Consider the following 18,692-nt stretch of genomic DNA (forward strand, 5'->3'; position numbering starts at 1 on the left):
GTACGCCTGAATCATCCTTGACAATTCTGGTTCCCGAGACTCAGGACGGGGAATCGGCAGGAAAATGAGGATGTTTTGGGTTGGTCTGCTTTCCCCCCACCTCCGATGCCAGTGGAGGAGGTGAATGACATAACCCTGCCAGGCAGTGACTCAGCGGCTGCTCCTGCTCTCCTTGCCCGGATTTTGGTGGCTCGGGGTGGGGCAGAGCGGAATTCTGCAGCAGGGATGGACGGATGGATGGATGGATGGACGGATGGATGGACGGATGGATGGCACGGCAGGGATGGGTGGGTTGTGCCGGGAATGCTCCTTCCAGCCCTTTCTAGAGGGTTCAGGGAGAGAGGGAGGGATGGGGTGGGGTCGGGGGCTGCACAGGGACCCTCCCCCCCTCACTGCCCAAGCCTTGGGGATTTAACACAGGGAATTAAAAGGGTTCATTTGGACGCTGCTTGCTCCCCGGTGCTGGCAGGATGGATTTGGGGAGGAGCAGGATAATCCCCCCCCTGCCCTGGATGGGGAAACTGAGGCACGGGGTGACCAAAATCCCTCGGATTTGTGATCCCTGCAGAGAAGGGCCGTGCCCAAGGCTGTGGATAAAACTCTGGCAGAGCTCGAGCCTGCAGTTAGACCCAGCCTACAGCCCGGGTCTCAACCACCCCATGCTCTCCTACACCACCACCTCCTTTCTGGGGACAACACCTGAGATTCCTGCCCACTTCGCGGAATTCCCGTGTCCCTGGTAGAGCTCTCCCCTCCCTCTCCTTCCCCCTCACAGCCCGAAAATGCTGGACACCATCAGCAGCCAGTACGACTCGTTCATCTACTGGAGGATGCCGATCCCGCGGCTGGACACGGCCGAGCTGGAGGGGCTGGGGCTGCCGGACACGGCCCCCTACAAGCCCAAGGCAGGGCTGGGCGAGCGGGGCCACGACCTGCCGCAGGAGGAGGACACTCTGCTGCAGTTCAACACCTTCAACTTCTGGCGAGCTCCCATCGCCAGCATCAGCTCCTTCGATTTCGATCTCATCTGAAGCCCCCCCGCCCCTCCTCAGCCCCCTGCTCTCTCTCCTTCTGCCAGGCATGCCAGGATTTGGTTTTGTTGTCACTTTTGGAGCCTGTTGGGTTTGGGGTTTTTTTTGTTTCTTTTGGTCTCTGGTCGGTTTTGCTGTCGCTGATTCGCTCAATGGTGATGGGCTCCCCGAAAATCTCCACCCTGTCCCCCCTTTTCTGGGATCACAACGGTGCAACAGCCCCAGGGGCAAAAACCAGGGGAGGGGGCAGAAACAGCGCCCCTCCATTGCCCCTCTCCGTTTCCAGAGGATTTGGGAGGTGCCACCCCCTGTGACAGTGGCTGTCCCCGCCCTGGGTGACAATTTCTCAGCTCATTTCTCATGTGCTTTTTTAAGAAACTCATTTGTGCAAAAGGGCGCTGGAGGAGCGATGGGAATCGGCCTCATTCCACAGAAAGCACTCCCCTGGCCCAATTTACCAAAAATCTGCCTCGTCCCTTCCCCTTCCCCTCGGGAATGCAAGGTGGAAGAGGGAGGGATGTGCCCAAACCTTCCTCTTGAGAAAAACAATCACTTTGAGCCTCGTGGTACGAGCCCAAGCAGAAAAAACGATGTCCAGGAGGGTAAATAGACATGGAAATGCTCTCACCTTGCTTGGTGGGGTCAAGGCTGGGGGATTATTGCCCCAGATTTGATTTTTTTCATCTTTTTTTTTATGCCCCACGAGACGCTGGATACATCGTGGGGTCAGGAAGGGTGATGGGGCAGAGCTGAAAGATGGAGAATTTAGTTTAATCTTACCCCCAAAAGAAAATATTCCAGGTTTTCCACCCACTTAATCAATGCCTTTAAAAACAACAAACAACGCTGCATTCATTCAAGTGGAAGCCTTGAGTTTTCTCGGGGGAGATTTCACCTGCTGAGGTTTATTTCTGAGCATCATCTCAAAATGGGGGGGAGGAAAAACCCAACCTGGAAGAACTTTTGGCTTTTAAACATGTTTTTTGCGCTGCCCAAGATTGTTTTCTGGGTTCGAATGTGCTTTTTTTGAGTTTGGTTGGGATGAAGTGATGTGGAGCATCCCAAAATCATCCTGAGAGTCGGGGGTATGTGGCTGGGGCAGGCTCAGCAGCACTTAAAATTGCCAGAAATAGGCAAAAAAAAAATCAGAAAAATCTGCATTCTGCTTTGAAAATCGGATGCAGCTCTTCCTGTAATCTCCAGAAATAATCAAGTGTGCTGATTTTGAACCATCTGTGTAAAACCAGAGGTGAAAAATGACAACTCTCCTCTGCAGAGCTGTTTGCGTTCTCGACCATGAAAACCTGCAGAAGTATTTATGATGAAACTTGAAATAAAATCAGTTAAAAACATACACACTCCTGTGGACACGCAGGCTGACATTGATTTCTTTGGCATTAAAATGTCTCGAATCTCTTTACGGTGAGAACTCACCCCTGTGTCTTTGCACATTTGTGGAAGACTTAAGCGTGGAAAAACTAAGCCTAAAGGATTATTATAAGCACATTAAGGATATTACTTACACTTCAGCTTTTCCAAGCCCCACAGGAGGACACCCAAGAGAATAAACAGGCCCCGGAGCTCAAATTTTACCTCAAAAAAAGAGCGTTTCGGGCAAGTGAGGGGCACGCACGGGGGTAACACCTTGGAGAGGGGGGTTGGCAGCCTGAGGGAAGCTAAATCCTGGACTGGAAAGCGCTCAGAGAGGACAGGTATGCTCAAATTACTGAAATACACACATACAAACAGAGATACATTTATTAACCCTAATTATCAAAGTTCCAAGAGATACCAAAACCGCTCCGCCTCACTGAGGCGCCGCCGCCATTTTGTACTTGGCGCAAAAACGCCTCGGCCGGATCTACTTTCAGGGACGCGTCACGGCGATCCAGCTCTGCCGATTGATATCCTTCCGCCACGGGAAAGCACTCCCCTGCCGGGCTCTGCCCACGGCCCCGGGCGGGGAGAACGGGGAGAAAAGAATGAGAAAATCCCGCATTCCCCACAGCTCCATCTGCGGCAGATTGCGAGCGGGCCCAGCCCTATCCTGCTCTGCCTCCTCGGAGGACTCTTTTGTTGTTCTTTTCACTCCCGTATCCTTCCGCCGCCTCCCGGGCTCGCTGCCGGCGCCGCCATTTTGTGAGGCAGCGGCGGGAGGGGCGGAGCCCGAGCCCGTGAGGCGAAAGATTGCGATATTGGGGGTCTGAGGAGAGGGGACCCCCGTGAGGGGCATCACGGAGCGCCGTGAGGGGAAAGATTGCGATATTGGGGGTCTGAGGAGAGGAGACCCCCGTGAGGGGCATCACGGAGCGCCGTGAGGGGAAAGATTGCGATATTGGGGGTCTGAGGAGAGGGGACCCCCGTGAGGGGCGTTAGGGAGCGCCGTGAGGGGAAAGATTGCGATATTGGGGGTCTGAGGAGAGGAGACCCCCGTGAGGGGTTCAGAGGACTCCCATTGAAGGAGGGAGTGCGATCTTTGAGGATGTGGGACCCCCGTGTGGTGGACGCTCACCCAAAGAACAAATCCCATCACAAAAATCCCATCCCGCCCTTCATTCTTACACCGGGGCAAGTTCTCAGGCTCTTCCCTTCAGCACCAAAACCACCTCAGGAAAGGTCCAAGGGGACCTCGAGTGTAATAAACGGAGCAGGGCCAAGGCTTTTATTAAATTTGGGATAACAATCCCTAGGATTGCTCTCCAGTAGAGGGCAGATGGGTATTTAGGAAAGGGAAAGTGCTGAAAGTGGCCAAAACCGCCCCGTTGCAGTTTCCTGCCCCGGGATGTTTCCTGCAGAGCTGAGGGAGGATCCGGCGCTGGTGGAAATCAAGGTGGGTCCAGTGCCTGCAGAAAATGGATTTGGCTGATTGCAAGAGAAGAACAACTACAATTCCACCCGTGCCAATCCCGAGAATGGAACCCTTTGCTTTGCTCTTTGTTGCCAGTGCTGCTTTGCTTTGTGTCAACACTGAGTAAGCAAATTCCTGGATAGGCAGGTCTAAGGGATGTGTAGATTACTCCTCATTTATTCTCTCCCATCTTAGATGGAAATAAATAGGTTTCCTGATGTTCCTTGAGCCTTATTTTGGCTGGGAAAACCTCATTTGATTTAACTGCAAATTCTTTTTGAGTAATAAAATTTTTTCTAATAACTCATCAAGTGAATTTTGTGTATTTGGGGGAAACCCCAACTGTTGTTTCTGTGCAGTCTTGAGGCTACTGAAAAGTTTTGGGAAGCTTTTTTTGCCTCATCCTTCAAGCACTTCTGCATGTGACGAATTCTTTGGTGAAGTGGGGCTGTTCACCTGTGTGAATGTTTGCTTGGCAAGCAGAGGGAATTTCTGAAATCTCAGATCTTGACATTCCCACCCAGACCTCTCTGCCTGTGCCAGCCCTGCTCTCAAACCTTTCAGACCCTTGAAGCTCTGAAAACCCCTAATTTAAAGGAGGAAAAATGGTCCAAAATGTTCCTGGCACAACTCTTTAACTGATGATGTTCCACAAACCCAGAGGGGATAGAATTCAGGATTTTTGTAGCCTGGGTGATGCTCAGTGTCTGCAGACTGATCTGGCTCCAATCCCCTTTACCCCAGCGTGGGACTGCCCAAAAATACCCAAAATTTTCCTTCCACTTCACTTGCAGCAGCAGAGGGCTCAGAACAGCTGTGTCTGCTGCCCCGAGAGGTGAATTCTGTATTTCCCACGAGATGGCATCACCAGCCACTTCAATTTCAACAAAAAACATCTAATTTAACACTCCCAAATAAAGATTTTCCTCGCCTCTCCCGTTTTTAAATGGGAACCAGGATCTTTAGCTAGGCTGGGGGAATCTGGTTACAAAGTGCTGCAAACTCCAGGCTTGGGCTGTTTTCACCGAGTATTCCGTGAAACAAACCTGACAAACTTGCTGAATCTGGTGAAACGAGAGAAAAGCCAGGTTGGAAGGGTTAAATGAGAAGGACTTTAGGTGAACTTCCCTCTGTGTGCCCACAATCTGTTCATCTGAGGAACAGGATCTCTTTTTTTCCCTTTTAAAGAGGAATTGTGGGGTCTCTGCTCTGAGCTTGCGCCCATTTGGGTAATTTCCTGTCCCATTCTTACAGAGTCTGCATTGAATAGGAGCTGCTGGGGTCAATTGCAGGAAGAATCATTGTTTGGGGGCTGAGAAGCCTTGTTTATCTCATTTCAGTCGTCATTTATTGATTTAATCCCAGCTCAAACTTCAGTAAAGAAACAGTGATGGATACCAAGAGAAATAACTGAATTCTAATTGAATTTTAAATGAAGCGCCATGTCTGATGTTGCCATATGCAGCTCTTGCTGTTATATAAAAATAAATAATAAAAATGGAAACCTGCTGCTGCAGAAATTAATTGACTGTAACATATAAACCTGGATAAACAGTGAAATTGTCTCAAATGTTCCCTGTCCCACATTGAAGCTCTGATAACTCCTTACAGAAAGGTTGGTGTTGCTTTTTAAAACCATCCTTTATGCTGCTTGACCTTTAATTAACTTTGGATTTAGGAATTTGATAGAGTGGAAGTTTATCTAATCCCCTCACTTCTCAATTCCCTTCTCTTCCCCACAGCTAACCATTTTTTTTTTTTTTTCCTAGAGTCTAGAGACAAGTAATTTAAATTCTGGGAGCTGCTGGTGGCAGAGCAGCGATCCCTTGACCCGCGCTGCTCCAGTGTTTTCCTCTCTGGCACCCAGCACAGGTCCCAGTTTCCTGCACTGGGAGCAGGATGCAGCCGAGGGAAGGGGCAGGGAAGGAAGCTCTGCACAGCCAGGGATGTTAATTTGTGCGCTGCTCTTTGCTCATGTGTGCAAAATAAAATTATTGAGGCTGGGAGAGATCATCAATGCGACCTTCAAATGGGTCGGTGGCCTTGGGGGCTGTTTGAACCTCCTTTACCCTGCGAGCTTTGTTTTGCTGAGCTGCAGTGCTGTTTTCTTTCTCCTGCTAAAACCTGCTGCATTCCCACATTGTTCTCCTAATCCCAGGAGTCCGAAGCCGCACACTGGAGCCCTTCCCCTCCGGTTTCTATTCAAGGAAGAGAGAAGGAAACCCTTTTGTCTGGCGTGCGCTTTCTTCCCGAGGTGAGAGGGAGGCGGTGGCAGCGAGGCCGTGGATGGTGCCACACGGGGTTCAGTCCCAAGGGAGAAGGTTCCAGCTGTTCCAGCTGCTCCAGCTGTTCCTCCCACACTCTCACTGTGCCCCGGCGCTTCAACCACGCCGCAATAGTTCGGGTTTTTCCTGGAAACCCCACGCCCTCAGGAGAAGAGATGCCAAACTGGCCGCTGCCGTTTGGCAGAGACTGTTCCTTTATCCGGGAGTCACTCACAGACAATTTACAGACTCCAGCTCAGCCCCAGAGCTCTGCTCTGTTTCCTCAGGGGGTGTCACCCCCCAGTTGTGGCGGCGTGTCCCCGGGATACTCCGTTATTTGGATTAACTTGGGGCAGGAAAAGAGGCTTAGCAAGCAGAGCCGCTCGCAGGGACGGGTTACATCAGTGCTGTCTGTTTGCAGACTGGCCCTGCTCAGCAACTGTTTGCTAAAGCTGTTAATTATTCTGAATTATTTGCCAAATTACTACAAATCATTCCTGGCTGGGGACCCGCCAGGAAGACAAAGGGGGAACTGTTTAGGTGGCGCTACCTTCAGTCACTCACATGAGCTTTCTCCTCTCTGCTTGGACAAATTCTGCCTTCCCAAAGCAACAACTCATGTTTACAGATTTAAAATATTTATTTGCAGCTCTTGAATGTGCCTAAAGCTGTTTGGGAACTTAGGAATCATCCAGGAGAGTTTTCTGTTCCTGTCTGGGCTGGAAGTTCCATTCCTGAACCATCAAAATCATACTTTCTCTTTTTTCCCCACACGTGGTTCTTTCAAAGGTGAAAATTTTGACTTTGGATTCTGTCAGGCCCATTGGGGTGGAACACTCGGGTATTTCAGACTTGGAATTGTCTCCTCCTGGGAGGAGAATAACTCCAAGGAGCACAGGGTGAAGCCTTGAAGCCTTGACCTGAAGCTTTTCCACAAAATTTCACCCAGCCAGGTGATCCCAGCTCCCTCTGGGATGTCAATACCTGCATTGTTGGGAATGGAGAAATGCCCCCTGCCAGAGCAGCTGGATTAGTGCTGAGCTGCCTGGGAATTCCAGCCTGAGCACAGACCTTGTGCAAGGACCTGCAAATCCGGGGAGCAGACCCGCAATGGCAGCACAAATATTCCCCTGGCGTGTGGCTTTAAACATTTGCAGAGGTGTGGAGGGGATTTTTCCCTTTAGCCAGGATTTTCTCCTTCCAAAATCGTTGATTTTTGGGTTGAGGCAACACTGAGTGTTTGTCACATGGAGCATCTCACTGTCAGGGAAAACCACCCTTCACCTGTTTCGGGAAAAATTTGATGGAGTTTTTCATCCAAACACCAGAAACAAAAAATTCCTTGGTTTTACAATATTTATGCAAATATTCTATTTCCCACACTAGCCAGTGGTGTAAACTGGTAGCACATGAAACCAGACATGACAGCCTTGGAGATAAAAATGTCACCTTTTTCAAATAAAATTTCCAATTTTAAATACCTGAAACCTTTTTTAACATGCAGCTGATCTGCGTTGTGCCTTCCCCACTGCCACCCTCAATTATCGCCATCCTTCTCCCCAAAACAGGTGATTTTGCAAAAAAAAAAATCCCTTCAGCTGGGATAAAAGCTTCCCCTTTGGAAGAGGAAATGAAAAATAAAAAGTGCACGTGTCTGATGGGAACTGGTTTGGGTTATTTTTGGAGGAGCAAAGCTGAGGATGGTGTCACCTTTGGGAGGGGAACCCCGATTCCATTGCTGGAAGTATCTGTGTGTCAGAGCCCACCAAAAACGAGAAGGGTTTGATCTTTGCCCGGAATTCAACCCCCAGCTCTTCCACAGAAAAACACCAGCAGCTTTGCCAGCCAAGAGCAGCATTTTTTTGGTCAGTAAATTCCCTCCCACGGGAGCCCAGGCAGGGCTGTGCCGTGCCAGGGATTCCGAGCCCGAGCCTGCGTGGGCCAGAGAGCTTTGAGTGTGCTTTGGGTTCATGGGCACCGTTTGGGGTTCATTAGAACAGTCTGGGGTTCATGGGCACCGTTTGGGGTTCATGGGCAAGGTTTGGGGTTCATGGGCAAGGTTTGGGGTTCATTAGAACAGTCTGGGGTTCATGGGCACGGTCTGGGGTTCATGGGCACAGTTTAGGGTACATTAACACACTTGGGGGTTCATTAGCACACTCTGGGGTTCATTAACACACTTTGGGGTTCATTAGCACACTTTGGGGTTCATTAGACACCCTGGGGTCCATTAGACACTTAGCGGTTCATTAGATACTTTGGGGTTCATTAGACACTTTGGGGTTCATTAACACACTCTGGGGTTCATTAGCACACTTTGGGGTTCATTAGACACTCTGGGGTTCATTAACACACTCTGGGGTTCATTAAACACTTTGGGGTTCATTAGCCACTTTGGGGTTCATTAGCCGCGTTTCCCTCCCATCACCCCCATCCCCTTCCTGGGCTAAATTAATTATTTGATTAATCTGGAGGTTTATAGTTCTGATCACTGAATAAATCGGGGACGGATTCCCCGAATTCTGGGACAAGAGCACAAGGGCCTGTCCCCCCCTTTCCTGCCAAGAAAATACTTTGGCATGTAGAAATTATAACACTTATTTTTGTCCTGTATTTTTTATTAAAATCCTGCGGCACTGTTGCGGTGCCCTGGCCCAGCCCTGCTCCTACACAGTAGGATGGGCTGGGCCACGTATCCCCCGTGGTGTCCCCAAGGGGGTGACAGCAACTCCCACCCCCCAGACAGAAAATAAATTAGGAAGAATTTAAAAAACGCAAAAGCAGGGGGATGCGAGACACAGAAACCTTGTCACTGCAGTGTGGGGACAGGGGGATCCCTGTCACCTCTGCTGGTGACACAGGGACCCCATCGCCCTGCTGGTGACACGGGGACTGCCCTGGTGACAGAGGGACTGTCCTGGTGACACGGGGACCCTGACAACTCCACGGGGAGCTGGCCAGGGGAACTCTGAATCCCGGGAAGGGACAGTGACAGCCCGGGGTCCCCCCAGCCGCAGAGGGGCTGTCCCGGGGGTCTCAGAACTGTCCCGGGGTCTCTCAGGGCTATCCCGGGGGTCTCAGAGCTGTTCCGGGGCTCTCAGATCTGTCCCGGGGGTCTCAGGGCTGTCCCGGGGGTCTCAGAGCTGTCCCGGGGGTCTCAGAGCTGTCCCGGGGTCTCTCAGAACTGTCCCGGGGGTCTCAGAGCTGTTCCGGGGCTCTCAGTTCTGTCCCGGGGGTCTCAGGGCTGTCCCGGGGGTCTCAGAGCTGTTCCCGGGGGTCTCAGGGCTGTCCCAGGGGTCTCTCAGGGTGTCCCGGGGGTCTCAGGGCCGCGCCGGGGCCGCGGGCAGCAGCAGCGGCTTGGGGAGCACGGGGGGTTTCATGGACAGGGAGCGCTCCAGGACCCCGGGCCGGGGGACCCAGGCCGAGCCCCCCGGTGCCCCCAGCGAGTGCATGCGGGTCAGGCCCCGCGCCGGCCCGGGGGGGCTCACGGAGACCCCCCCCAGCGAGTGGCTCTGCGCCAGCGGCCGCCGCGGGGCCGGGGGGCTGTCGGGGGGCACGTCCACCCGCAGCGGGGCTCGGTCGTGGGGGCCCAGCGGGGGCGCGGGGCCCGCGGAGCGCGGCAGGACCCGGTTGGCGAAGGAGCCGCTGCTCGCGGGGGTCCCGGGCCACCCCGAGCCCCCCTGCAGCCGCTGCAGAAGCTCGGGGGGGCCCGGCCCGGGGGGCTCCGGGGCTGCGGCGGGGCCGCGCCGGGGCTCCCGGGGCCGGGATGTGCGGGCGGGGGGCAGCGCGGGGGGCTCGGCTTTGGGCTGGGGGTCGGGCTCGGGCTCGGGCTCGGGCTCGGGCTCGGGCTCGGCTCGGGGGGGCAGAGCGGGGTACAGGCGGGGCACGGGCGGCGGGGCCGGGGTCCGGGGGGCGCAGGGCGGCTCCGGGGGGGCTTTGGGGAGGGCGGGGCGCTGGCAGCAGGTGGCCACCAGCCCGGTGGCCAGGGCTCCCAGGGCGAAGGCGCCCAGCACGCAGCCCACGAGCACCGGCACCGGCACCGTGGCTTCGGGCTCCGGCCCGGGGTGCCGCACCCCTGCGGGACCTCCCGTCAGAAACCCGGTACCCCCGAGACCCCCGGCCCCACTCACGCCCCTGGGGCGCCCCCTCCCACAGTCCTCCCGTCCCTGGGGTGCCCCCTTGTCCCCATGGTTCCCTCTCATCCCTCTCCTGTTCCTGGGGTCCCTCCTGGTCACTGGGGTCTCCTTTCCTCCTTTCCTGGGGTCCGTCTTCCACCCTTGGCATCTTGATCCCACCCCTGGGGTCCGCCTTCTATCCCTGGGGGTCTCTTATTTATCTCTGGGCCCCCCCCGACTCCACAGTCCCTCCCCAAACCCTGGGGTCTCTCGCCCACCCCTGGGACGCCCCTCCCTTGTCCCCAGGGTCCCTCCCCAGGGTACTCAGACAATGTCACTGACCGTGGGCCAGGTCCCCGTCCTCGTCACTGTCCAGTGCAGCCCCTGCAAGAGCACAGCAGGGTCGGGCCAGGCCCCCTCGTGTCCCTTGGAGCCACTCGTGTTCCCTCTCCACGCCCTCCCCATCCTCTGGCATCACCCACGTGTGCCAGAGCCACCCCAGTGTCACCTGCATCCCCCCATGACCTCATCTCTCCAGAAATCCCCGAGCATTCCCACGTTCCCAGTGCTCCCAGTGTTCCCCCAGTTCACCTTGGCAGCTCCCGCTGATGCCGAGGGATCCCTCCGTGTCCTGCTGGAAGCCACTCCTGGGACACAGAGGGGACATCACCCCGTGCCCCCGGCGTGTCCCCGCACGGGGCAGGGCCCAGGAGGAGGGGATGGGAGGGACACTCACGGGAGATCCTCGGAAAAGGGGACGCAGCCCCTGGAGGGCAGCCAGACGCAATAGGGGTCCCGGGCAGCCAGGCAGCTCCTGCAGGGACACGGGGACACCGCTGGATCCGTGCCCCTGTGCCCGTGTGCGCCCCTGTCCCCTCCCAGCCCTCGGACACCTCCGTGCCTCTGGGCACTCCCGTGTCCCTGTGCCCTCGCACGCTCCCTTGTTTCTCCACACCCCCATCCCCTTGTGCCGCTCGTTCCCTTGCACCCCCATCCCCGCGCCCCCCGCGCCCCCCGCGCCCCCACACCCCGCTCACCCTCGGCAGGAGCCGTGGCGGCCGCAGCGGCTCAGGGGCAGCCGCAGGAGGCACCCGGCGAAGGCCACGAGCAGCTCCCGGCCCGGCAGGTGCAGCTCCAGCCCCAGCACCCGGCTGGGGACCCCGGCCCCGCGCGGGCTGCGGCACCTGCACCCCACAGCACCGGGGTGAGCACCCCAAACCCCCACAGCACCGGGGTGAGCACCCCAAACCCCCACAGCACCGGGGTGAGCACCCGAAATGCCCACAGCACCGGGGTGAGCACCCCAAACCCCCACAGCACCGGGGTGAGCACCCCAAAGCACCACAGAACCGGGGTGAGCACCCCAAAGCACCACAGCACCGGGGTGAGCACCCCAAACCCCCACAACACCGGGGTGAGCACCCCAAAGCACCACAGAACCGGGGTGAGCACCCCCAAACCTCCACAGCACCGGGGTGAGCACCCCCAAACCCTCACAGCACTCACAACCCCGAAGTGCCCAAAGCCCACCCCCAATCCCCCCCAACCCCTCAGTGCCCCCCAGCACTCCCAGTACCCATGACCCCCATAACCCCCCCAGCTCCCCCAGCCCCCTCTAGCATCCCCAGCCCCCCGAGACCCCCGGAGCCCAGCCCTGGGCACCCCCCTGCCTGGCGCTCACCGCCCGGGCTCGTAGAGACTGATCTCCTCCAGCAGCAGCGCCTTGTCCCTGCTGTCCCTGCTGTCCCTGCTGTCCCTGCTGTCCCTGCTGTCCCCCAACTCTCGGGTGTCCCCCGGTGCCGCGGTGCCCCCGGGGCGCTGGGTGACCTCGGGCCTCTGTGCAGCTGCCAGGACCTTCAGCACCCGCCCGTCCTCGGCGCCCAGGAACAGCACGGTCTGGTCGCCGCGGGGCCCCGCGCCCGTGTCCACGGCCAGCTGGGTCAGCCTGCGGGGGGACACGGGGCCACAGCCGGGCTGGGGCTGGGCCGCGCCCGGGGACCCCGCACACCCTCACAGGAGCCTTGGACAGGGACCCTCCGCACCCTGCAGCGCCCTAACCTGCTCACATGAGCTATTCCCTGTCCCCAGGGCCACTCCATCCCGAGGCCATCCTGTCCCCGTCCCTGTCCCCGTCCCCGTCCCGCACCTGGTGCCGGTGCGGGTGAAGAGCGGCCGCCCGCCCGCGGGGCTCACGGCTCCGTGCAGCAGCGGGTGCTCCTTGGCGAACAGCAGCGTCTCGTCGGGAAAGTCCCCAGAGGTGACAAGAGCGGCCGCAGGTCCCATCCCGGCGCAGCAGCCCGGCCTGCGGCACAGCCGGTGTGGGACGCGCTGTCTGCGGCCCCCGGGGGGGTCCCGGTGTGGCGGGGGGGGTACCTGGGCTGAGGGACCCTGTCCTCCGGCACTGGGCTCCAGGTGGCCCCGCGGAGTTCGGCGAAGGGACCCTCGAACGACCGCTCCATGTCTGCCAGGTAGAAGGCGCAGACGGCCGAGCCGGGGATGCTGCGGTGACAGCGGGGAGGGGACAAGGTGGCCTTGGTTCGACCAGGGCCTCTCGGTGTCCCAGGTGTGTCCCCATGCCCTGTTCCCCTCTGTGCTGTCCCTCTGTGTCCCCTTGTGAGTCCCTCATGTCACCATCCCCCTGCCCCACATCCCCCTGTCCCCTGTCCCCGTGTCCCTGCCTGTTGGGTTGGGTGCCAAAGAGCGCGAGGACAGCGGGGCGCCCGTGCAGGGTCTGGGGGGGTGTCACGGCCTCCAGGACATCGAAGTAGAAGACGGTGTCGCCGGGCACGGAGCACTGCAGCCGCACCTTCAGGAAGGACGTCCAGCGCCGCTCCAGCACCCGCGGGGACCCGCCGCGGTCATTGCGGCACACGCGGGCCACGCGGGCCACCAGCACCTGCGCAGGGACCCGGCTCAGCGCCTCACACCTGGGCTCAGCACCTGCACACCTGGGCTCAGCACCTGCACACCTGGGCTTAGCGCCCGGGGCACCCCCGGGCATCATCGCTGCCCCCAGGCACATCAGGGGGCATCCACAGGTCTGATACCCTGGTGAGGGGCTCAGGAGTCCCCCCTGGCTCAGCTCCAGCCTGGGGGGACCCCTGGGTGCTCCCCCTGTGCCCCCGTCCCCGCACCCACCTTGCCCAGGGCGCTGAGCTCCACTGCCACCTCCCTGAAGAAGAAGTAGACGTAGGGGCCGTAGGGCAGCACCTGGACAAAGTGGGGTTCTGGGGGGGCCAGGGGAGGTCAGAGGGGCCATCAGACCCCGCCACCTCCTGTCCTTGTCCCACACCCTTGTGCTCAGCCCCTCCCCTCCATCCTGCCCCCCCCATGTCCCCATGGGTCTGTACCCCCAGATCACAGCCGTGCACCCCCTAATCCCCCCACACCTGTAACCCCTGCCCGCCTCCCTCCTACACCCGTGTACCCCCCTCCCATCCCCACAGACCCCGCACCCCCGAGCCCCGCTCTGGGTACCCTGCAGCCAGCGGGAGCTGTATTTGAGGGTGCGCAGGGGAGCCTGCCCGGGGCTCAGGCTGCGGTAGATCACGGCATCGCTCGCCTGGAAATCGGCCACCGTGGCCGAGTACAGGCTGCCATCTGCGGGGGGGGACACACCGGGTCACCCCTGTGCCCCCCGGCCACCCCCGTGTCCCCTCGCCTGCCCAGCACCCACCGACAAAGAGAGCCACGATGCTTTGCTTGGCGTCAAAGGGGCACCGCGCCTGGCCGCTGACCTCGTCACCCTGCTGCGCCAGGCTGCCCACCTGGGGGGGAACACGCCCAGAGGCCGTGAGACCCCCCCAAATACTCAGCACCCGCTTGTGCCATCCCCAGCCCCAGCACGGACGGGGCTGAGAACCCCCACACTCATCTCACCCACCCCCAGCAGGCTGCGAGCCCCCCGCAGCCCCGGGACCCCCACCTGGTAGGTGCGGCACAGGGGGCTGAAGGCGTTGGTGCCGCAGGCCAGGAGGGTCTCGGCGTCGCGGGGCACCAGCACTCGGATGTAGTTGTGACACTCGTCCTGTGGGGGGACACGGGGGGACCCCGGCGTCACCACCTTGTTATGCCCTGAGACCCTGTTTGCCCCTTGCATCTTGAGTCCTGCACCCCAAACTCCTGCACCTCAAATCCCCAAACTCCTGCACCTCAAATCCCCAAGTCCTTAACACCCCTCCACACCCCCTCACCTGCCGCCGGCCCCTCATGGCGCAGTTCTCCCTGTCCCGCGTCTCCCAGGTGAGGTGCTGCCAGGTGAGACGGGGGCAGGGGGTGAGTGGTCACCCCCTGTGTACCGCTCTTGTCCCCAGGGTCGCTGTTCCCCCTTACCCGCTCCGGGTACAGCGTCCCCTTGTCCTGTCCCAGGTCGAAGGCGTAGATGTGATCCCTGGGGGGAGGCGGCGAGTGTGAAAAGGGAGACGGGGACACCGGGGCGTGTAAGGGGCACCGGGGTGGGCAAAGGGACACGGGGACACCGGGGCTGAGAGGGGGACGTCAGGGTGGGCAAGGGGACACCGGGACACCACGCCCGCCACATGCACAGGGTCAGAACGGGGGGGTCCGAGCACTGACAAGGGAACGCGAGTGTGCAAATCCTGGCCCGAGCCCTTCCGGGGATGCTCGAGCACCGGCACCGGGAGCTCCGTCCCGCACACGGAGCCCGGCCGCGCTCACCGGGCGGCCACGAACAGCGTCCCGTTGAGCCGCAGCATCCGCTGGAAGTCCAGGCCGAGCCGCGCCGTGCCGTTGTCCCCCCGGAGCCCCTCGAAACGCGGGTACGCGGCCGTGGCTGGGACAGGGGGGATACCCCGCTGTCACCACGGTGACGCCCCGGCAGCCCCCGAGCCCCCCGAGCCCCCCGAGCTCACCTGCCAGCCCCACGGTGCTGCGAGCCACCAGGTCCCGCGGGAAGGGCTGGGCGGGAGCCCCGAGGAGGAGGAGGAGGACGAGGACGAAGGGCAGCGGGACCCCCGGCATCGCGGGTGGGGCTGAGAGCGACCCCCCCGCCCCGCCCCGGGCTGCGAGCGGGGGGAAACTGAGGCGCGGGGATGGGGGGGGAGGCGGAGTGGGGACAGTGTGGGGACAGTGCTCCCAGTGTCCCCAGTCCGCGCAGAGGTCCCCAGTACCCCCTCGCGGTGTCCCTAGTGCCCCCTCTCCAATGTTCCTGTTCCAGTGCTCCCAGTGCTCCGGGAGCCGCCGCCAGCAGTGCCGGGACACGTCCCCCAGCACAGCGGTGCACCCACCTGCACCGCCCCAGCACCCCAAAACACCCCACCTACACCCCGACACCGCTCCCACAGCGCCTCAAGTACCCCCCAACACTCCAACACTCCCACGAGACCCTCACAACAGTCAGCGTCCCGCCCAAACCCTCAAAACACCCCAAAACCGCCCCGTCGCAACACTCCATGGCCCCGTGCAGCACCCTACACATCCCCTGCCCCGACACCCCACAATACCCAACCTACACCCCAAAACCACCCCAAACCCATCCCAAACCCACCCCATTCCCACCCTGCCCCAGCGCTCCCCACCCGCTGCCCCAACACCCCCCAACCCCCGCCCCTCCGGACCCCGCGGCGCTCGGTACCGGCTCCGCTCCCCGCTCGGTGCCGAGCGGCTCCGCCCCGGAACGGGCCGGGACCGGGCACCGGCCGGAGCGGGCCGGGGGCGGGACCGGGGACCCCCGCGGGACGGCGCGGCCCCCGCCGCGGGACTCCCCCCGCCGCCGCCCTATAGATAGGCGTTAATCCCCGTTAATGAGATGATCCTCATTAACTGCCGAGGGACGGGGGGTGGTTTTTGCACGCGCGTGTGCGCGGGCACGGCTGTGACACCCCCCCCTCCCTTCTTGCCGGTGCGCGCTCCCGCGTGCGATTGTGGGCGCGCGCCCGAGCGAGCCTCCCGGCCCACGCGCGTGCGGCATGGCGACCCCCGCGTGTCCCCCTCTGTCCCCAGGGTGGGACCTGTCACCTGCACCATCGCGTGGCCACTTGCTCGCCTGAGTGGCGACCGAGAGCTGCTGGGAGTTACTGGGACACACCGGGACACGCTGAGCTGTCCGGTCCCCGAGGGTCACCGGGGCGCAGAGGGGACCCTGGGGACACCTCAGGGGTGGGGGGCGCTGGGGACACCCCGAGACTCGGGGGGGTGCCGGGGGGTCCCGAGGGGGCGGGCACGGGTGACACCTGCCGGCACGGCCCGGAATGGCGCCTGTCGGGGACCGGGGTGGCAGCGCTGGGGACACTGCGGAGTCCCCGGAGTGCCGATCGTGTCCCTGAGGGGTGGCAGCAGCCCCGGGGGTGGCCACGCCCGCGGCAGGTGACAGTGTCCCCAGTGGGGGAACACGAGGACATGGACACACGTAGGGGACACGGGGGACACGTACAGGACATGGGGGACACACAGGACATGGGGGACACACAAAGGACACAGGACACACGGACACGCACAGGACACGGGGACACAAAACTGTCCCCGGTCTCCCGCCACCGGTCTCTGGTGACCGTTCCCGGTGGCCCTGCAGGGGGCGCGATCGCCGGTGCGGCTGAGGCCCCGCCCCCAAAGAGGCCCCGCCCCAGGTGGCCCCGCCCCGTCATGGCGAGCCCGCGCGTGCTCGTGCACGTGCAGCGGGCGGGAGCGCGGGGGGCGGCGGCGTTCGGGCAGGTCCGGGGGGACCGGGGGACACCGGGAGGGACCGAGAGGGACCGGGGGGCACCGGGAGGGGTCTGGAGACTGTGGAGGCGATGGGGGGGGACAGCGCAAGGGAGGGGGAGCGGCCGATGCAGCGTCGCGGTGCGGTGACAGCGGCCGCGGTGTCCCCGTGGCTGTCGCGGTGTCCCCGCAGAGTGTCACCGGCGTGTTCTGCCCGGCGCACACGGACGTGGCCCTGGTGAGCTGCGGGCTGGAGCGCGGCCACTTCCTCATCTCCGATGTCCCCTTCCCCGGCTCCGCCGTCACCGTCCTCAAGGTGCGCGGGGCCACCTGTCCCTTGTGTCTCCCCGGGAGCCACCGCGTCCCCCCAGGGAGCCATCGCACCCCTGATGTCCCCTGTCCCTGCAGAGACCCCCTTTCTGCCCCGCCAAGCTGGGGGGGGCCACGCCGGGTGACCGGGGGGGACACCCGGGGGTGGCCGCAGCGGTGGCCGTGCTGCTGGAGGCCGCCTGCGGCCACGTCCTGCTGACCCGCCGAGCCACCACCCTGCGCCACTTCCCCAACGTTTGGGTGCCACCAGGTGAGCGCGAGGACTGGGGACAGGAGATCTGGGGTCCCCTGAGCCCTCACTCAGGTGGGGACAGGTGTTTCGGGGTGCCCTGACCCCTGTCCCCCCAAGCAGGTGGGCACTTGGAGCCAGGAGAAGAGGTGAGGTGACCCGTGGGGAGGGCAGGGGGTGCCCAGGTGAGCGCGGGGACACAGGTGACCCTGACCCCCCCCAATGCCCAGCTGGTGGCCGCAGGGCTGCGGGAACTGGCCGAGGAGACGGGGCTGCGCCTGGAGCCCGGGACCTTCTCGTGGCGCCTGCTCGGCCTCTGGGAGGTAAAAACGGGGCTGGGCTGGGGGTGACACCCCCCGGTGTCCGCCCTGCCCCCGGGGTCACCCCTGCTCCCCGCAGTCCCTGTTCCCCCCCGCGCTGAGCCGGGGGCCACCGCGCTGCCACCACATCGTCACCTACCTGGGGCTGCGCTCGGCCGAGCCCCGCGAGCGCCTGCAGGTGGGGGCACCTCCGGAGGGGTCCTTTAACGGGTGAGGGGGTCCCTTCATGGGTGGGGGATCCTTTCATGGGTGGGGGAGTCCCTCTCTAGATGGGGGTCTCTCTGAGAATGAGGGTCTCTCCATGGGTGTCACTCATTGTTAGGGTCCCTTCAAGGGTCCCTATCGAGGTTGGGGTCCCAATTGAGGTTGGGGTCCCCCCCGGGGGTCCCTTCCTCCACGGGGGTCCATGCCCAGGCCCAGCTGTGTCCGAGTCCGTGTGAGGTCAGCGCTGTGGCCTGGCTTGAGCCTCTGGTCCTGGACGCCATCGCTGCCACCGAGGATGGAGCCGAGGGATCAGGATCGGGACTGGGATTGGGATCGGAACCGGGACCGGAATCGGGACCAGGGTCACTCCCCAGAGAACTGCCCGCCACCGTGGGGTGAGCCGCTCCTGACAGCGTGGGGACAGCGACACGAGTCTGGAGAGCCCCTGGGGCTGTCCAGCCCCTCTGGCCCCATCCCTGACCCCATTCCTGTCCCAGGATCATGGAACTGAGCGCCGACGGCTTCCAGAGCTCCCAGATTCCCACCGGGATCCTCCTGCGCCGTGCTCCGGCCCACGGCCCCGACCTGGAGCGCGTCAGCACCGGCACCAAATTCGCGCTGGGGCGGCGGCGGGCGGGGCCCGGCCGGGGCGACCGGGAATAAAAGAAAAACTTCCCGTGGGATCCGGGTCCCT

The 18,692-nt window shown here is 61.2% G+C and overlaps 3 protein-coding genes across 7 annotated transcripts; 2 read left to right on the top strand and 1 right to left on the bottom strand.

The window, feature by feature from the left end:
• MLLT11 (MLLT11 transcription factor 7 cofactor) lies at positions 1–1,118 on the top strand. 2 transcript variants are annotated; one of them, XM_079329677.1, is made up of 2 exons: positions 1–120; positions 776–1,118. In XM_079329677.1, exons 1-2 carry the CDS (start codon positions 65–67, stop codon positions 1,029–1,031), a joined length of 312 nt encoding a protein of 103 aa, XP_079185803.1. In that variant the 5' UTR covers positions 1–64; the 3' UTR covers positions 1,032–1,118. The 2 variants fall into 2 exon arrangements, with proteins under 2 accessions (XP_079185803.1, XP_079185804.1); XM_079329678.1 differs by having other exon boundaries at positions 1–79.
• An 8,238-nt stretch (positions 1,119–9,356) lies between these two features.
• SEMA6C (semaphorin 6C) lies at positions 9,357–16,200 on the bottom strand. 4 transcript variants are annotated; one of them, XM_079329664.1, is made up of 18 exons: positions 15,852–16,200; positions 15,130–15,279; positions 14,936–15,050; positions 14,591–14,648; positions 14,452–14,508; positions 14,184–14,285; positions 13,935–14,025; positions 13,736–13,858; positions 13,397–13,485; positions 12,937–13,154; positions 12,632–12,757; positions 12,405–12,560; positions 11,940–12,203; positions 11,296–11,442; positions 10,995–11,072; positions 10,850–10,905; positions 10,601–10,642; positions 9,357–10,218 (listed from the first exon to the last, which is right to left on the bottom strand). In XM_079329664.1, the coding sequence occupies exons 2-18, from the start codon at positions 15,236–15,238 to the stop codon at positions 9,464–9,466; spliced, it is 2,586 nt and encodes an 861-aa protein (XP_079185790.1). In that variant the 5' UTR covers positions 15,239–15,279; positions 15,852–16,200; the 3' UTR covers positions 9,357–9,463. The 4 variants fall into 4 exon arrangements, with proteins under 4 accessions (XP_079185790.1, XP_079185789.1, XP_079185788.1 ...); XM_079329663.1 differs by having other exon boundaries at positions 15,130–15,296; XM_079329662.1 differs by lacking the exon at positions 15,852–16,200 and adding an exon at positions 15,537–15,676 and having other exon boundaries at positions 15,130–15,504.
• A 632-nt stretch (positions 16,201–16,832) lies between these two features.
• Positions 16,833–18,679, top strand: NUDT17 (nudix hydrolase 17). The gene is made up of 8 exons (XM_079329675.1): positions 16,833–16,927; positions 17,109–17,231; positions 17,324–17,495; positions 17,598–17,623; positions 17,705–17,797; positions 17,874–17,972; positions 18,209–18,393; positions 18,496–18,679. Exons 1-8 carry the CDS (start codon positions 16,859–16,861, stop codon positions 18,659–18,661), a joined length of 933 nt encoding a protein of 310 aa, XP_079185801.1. The 5' UTR covers positions 16,833–16,858; the 3' UTR covers positions 18,662–18,679.
• Positions 18,680–18,692: the final 13 nt, after the last annotated feature.

This window comes from Erithacus rubecula (assembly GCF_903797595.1).
Source record: "Erithacus rubecula genome assembly, contig: SUPER_33_unloc_1, whole genome shotgun sequence".
Classification (NCBI taxonomy): Eukaryota; Metazoa; Chordata; class Aves; order Passeriformes; family Muscicapidae; genus Erithacus; species Erithacus rubecula.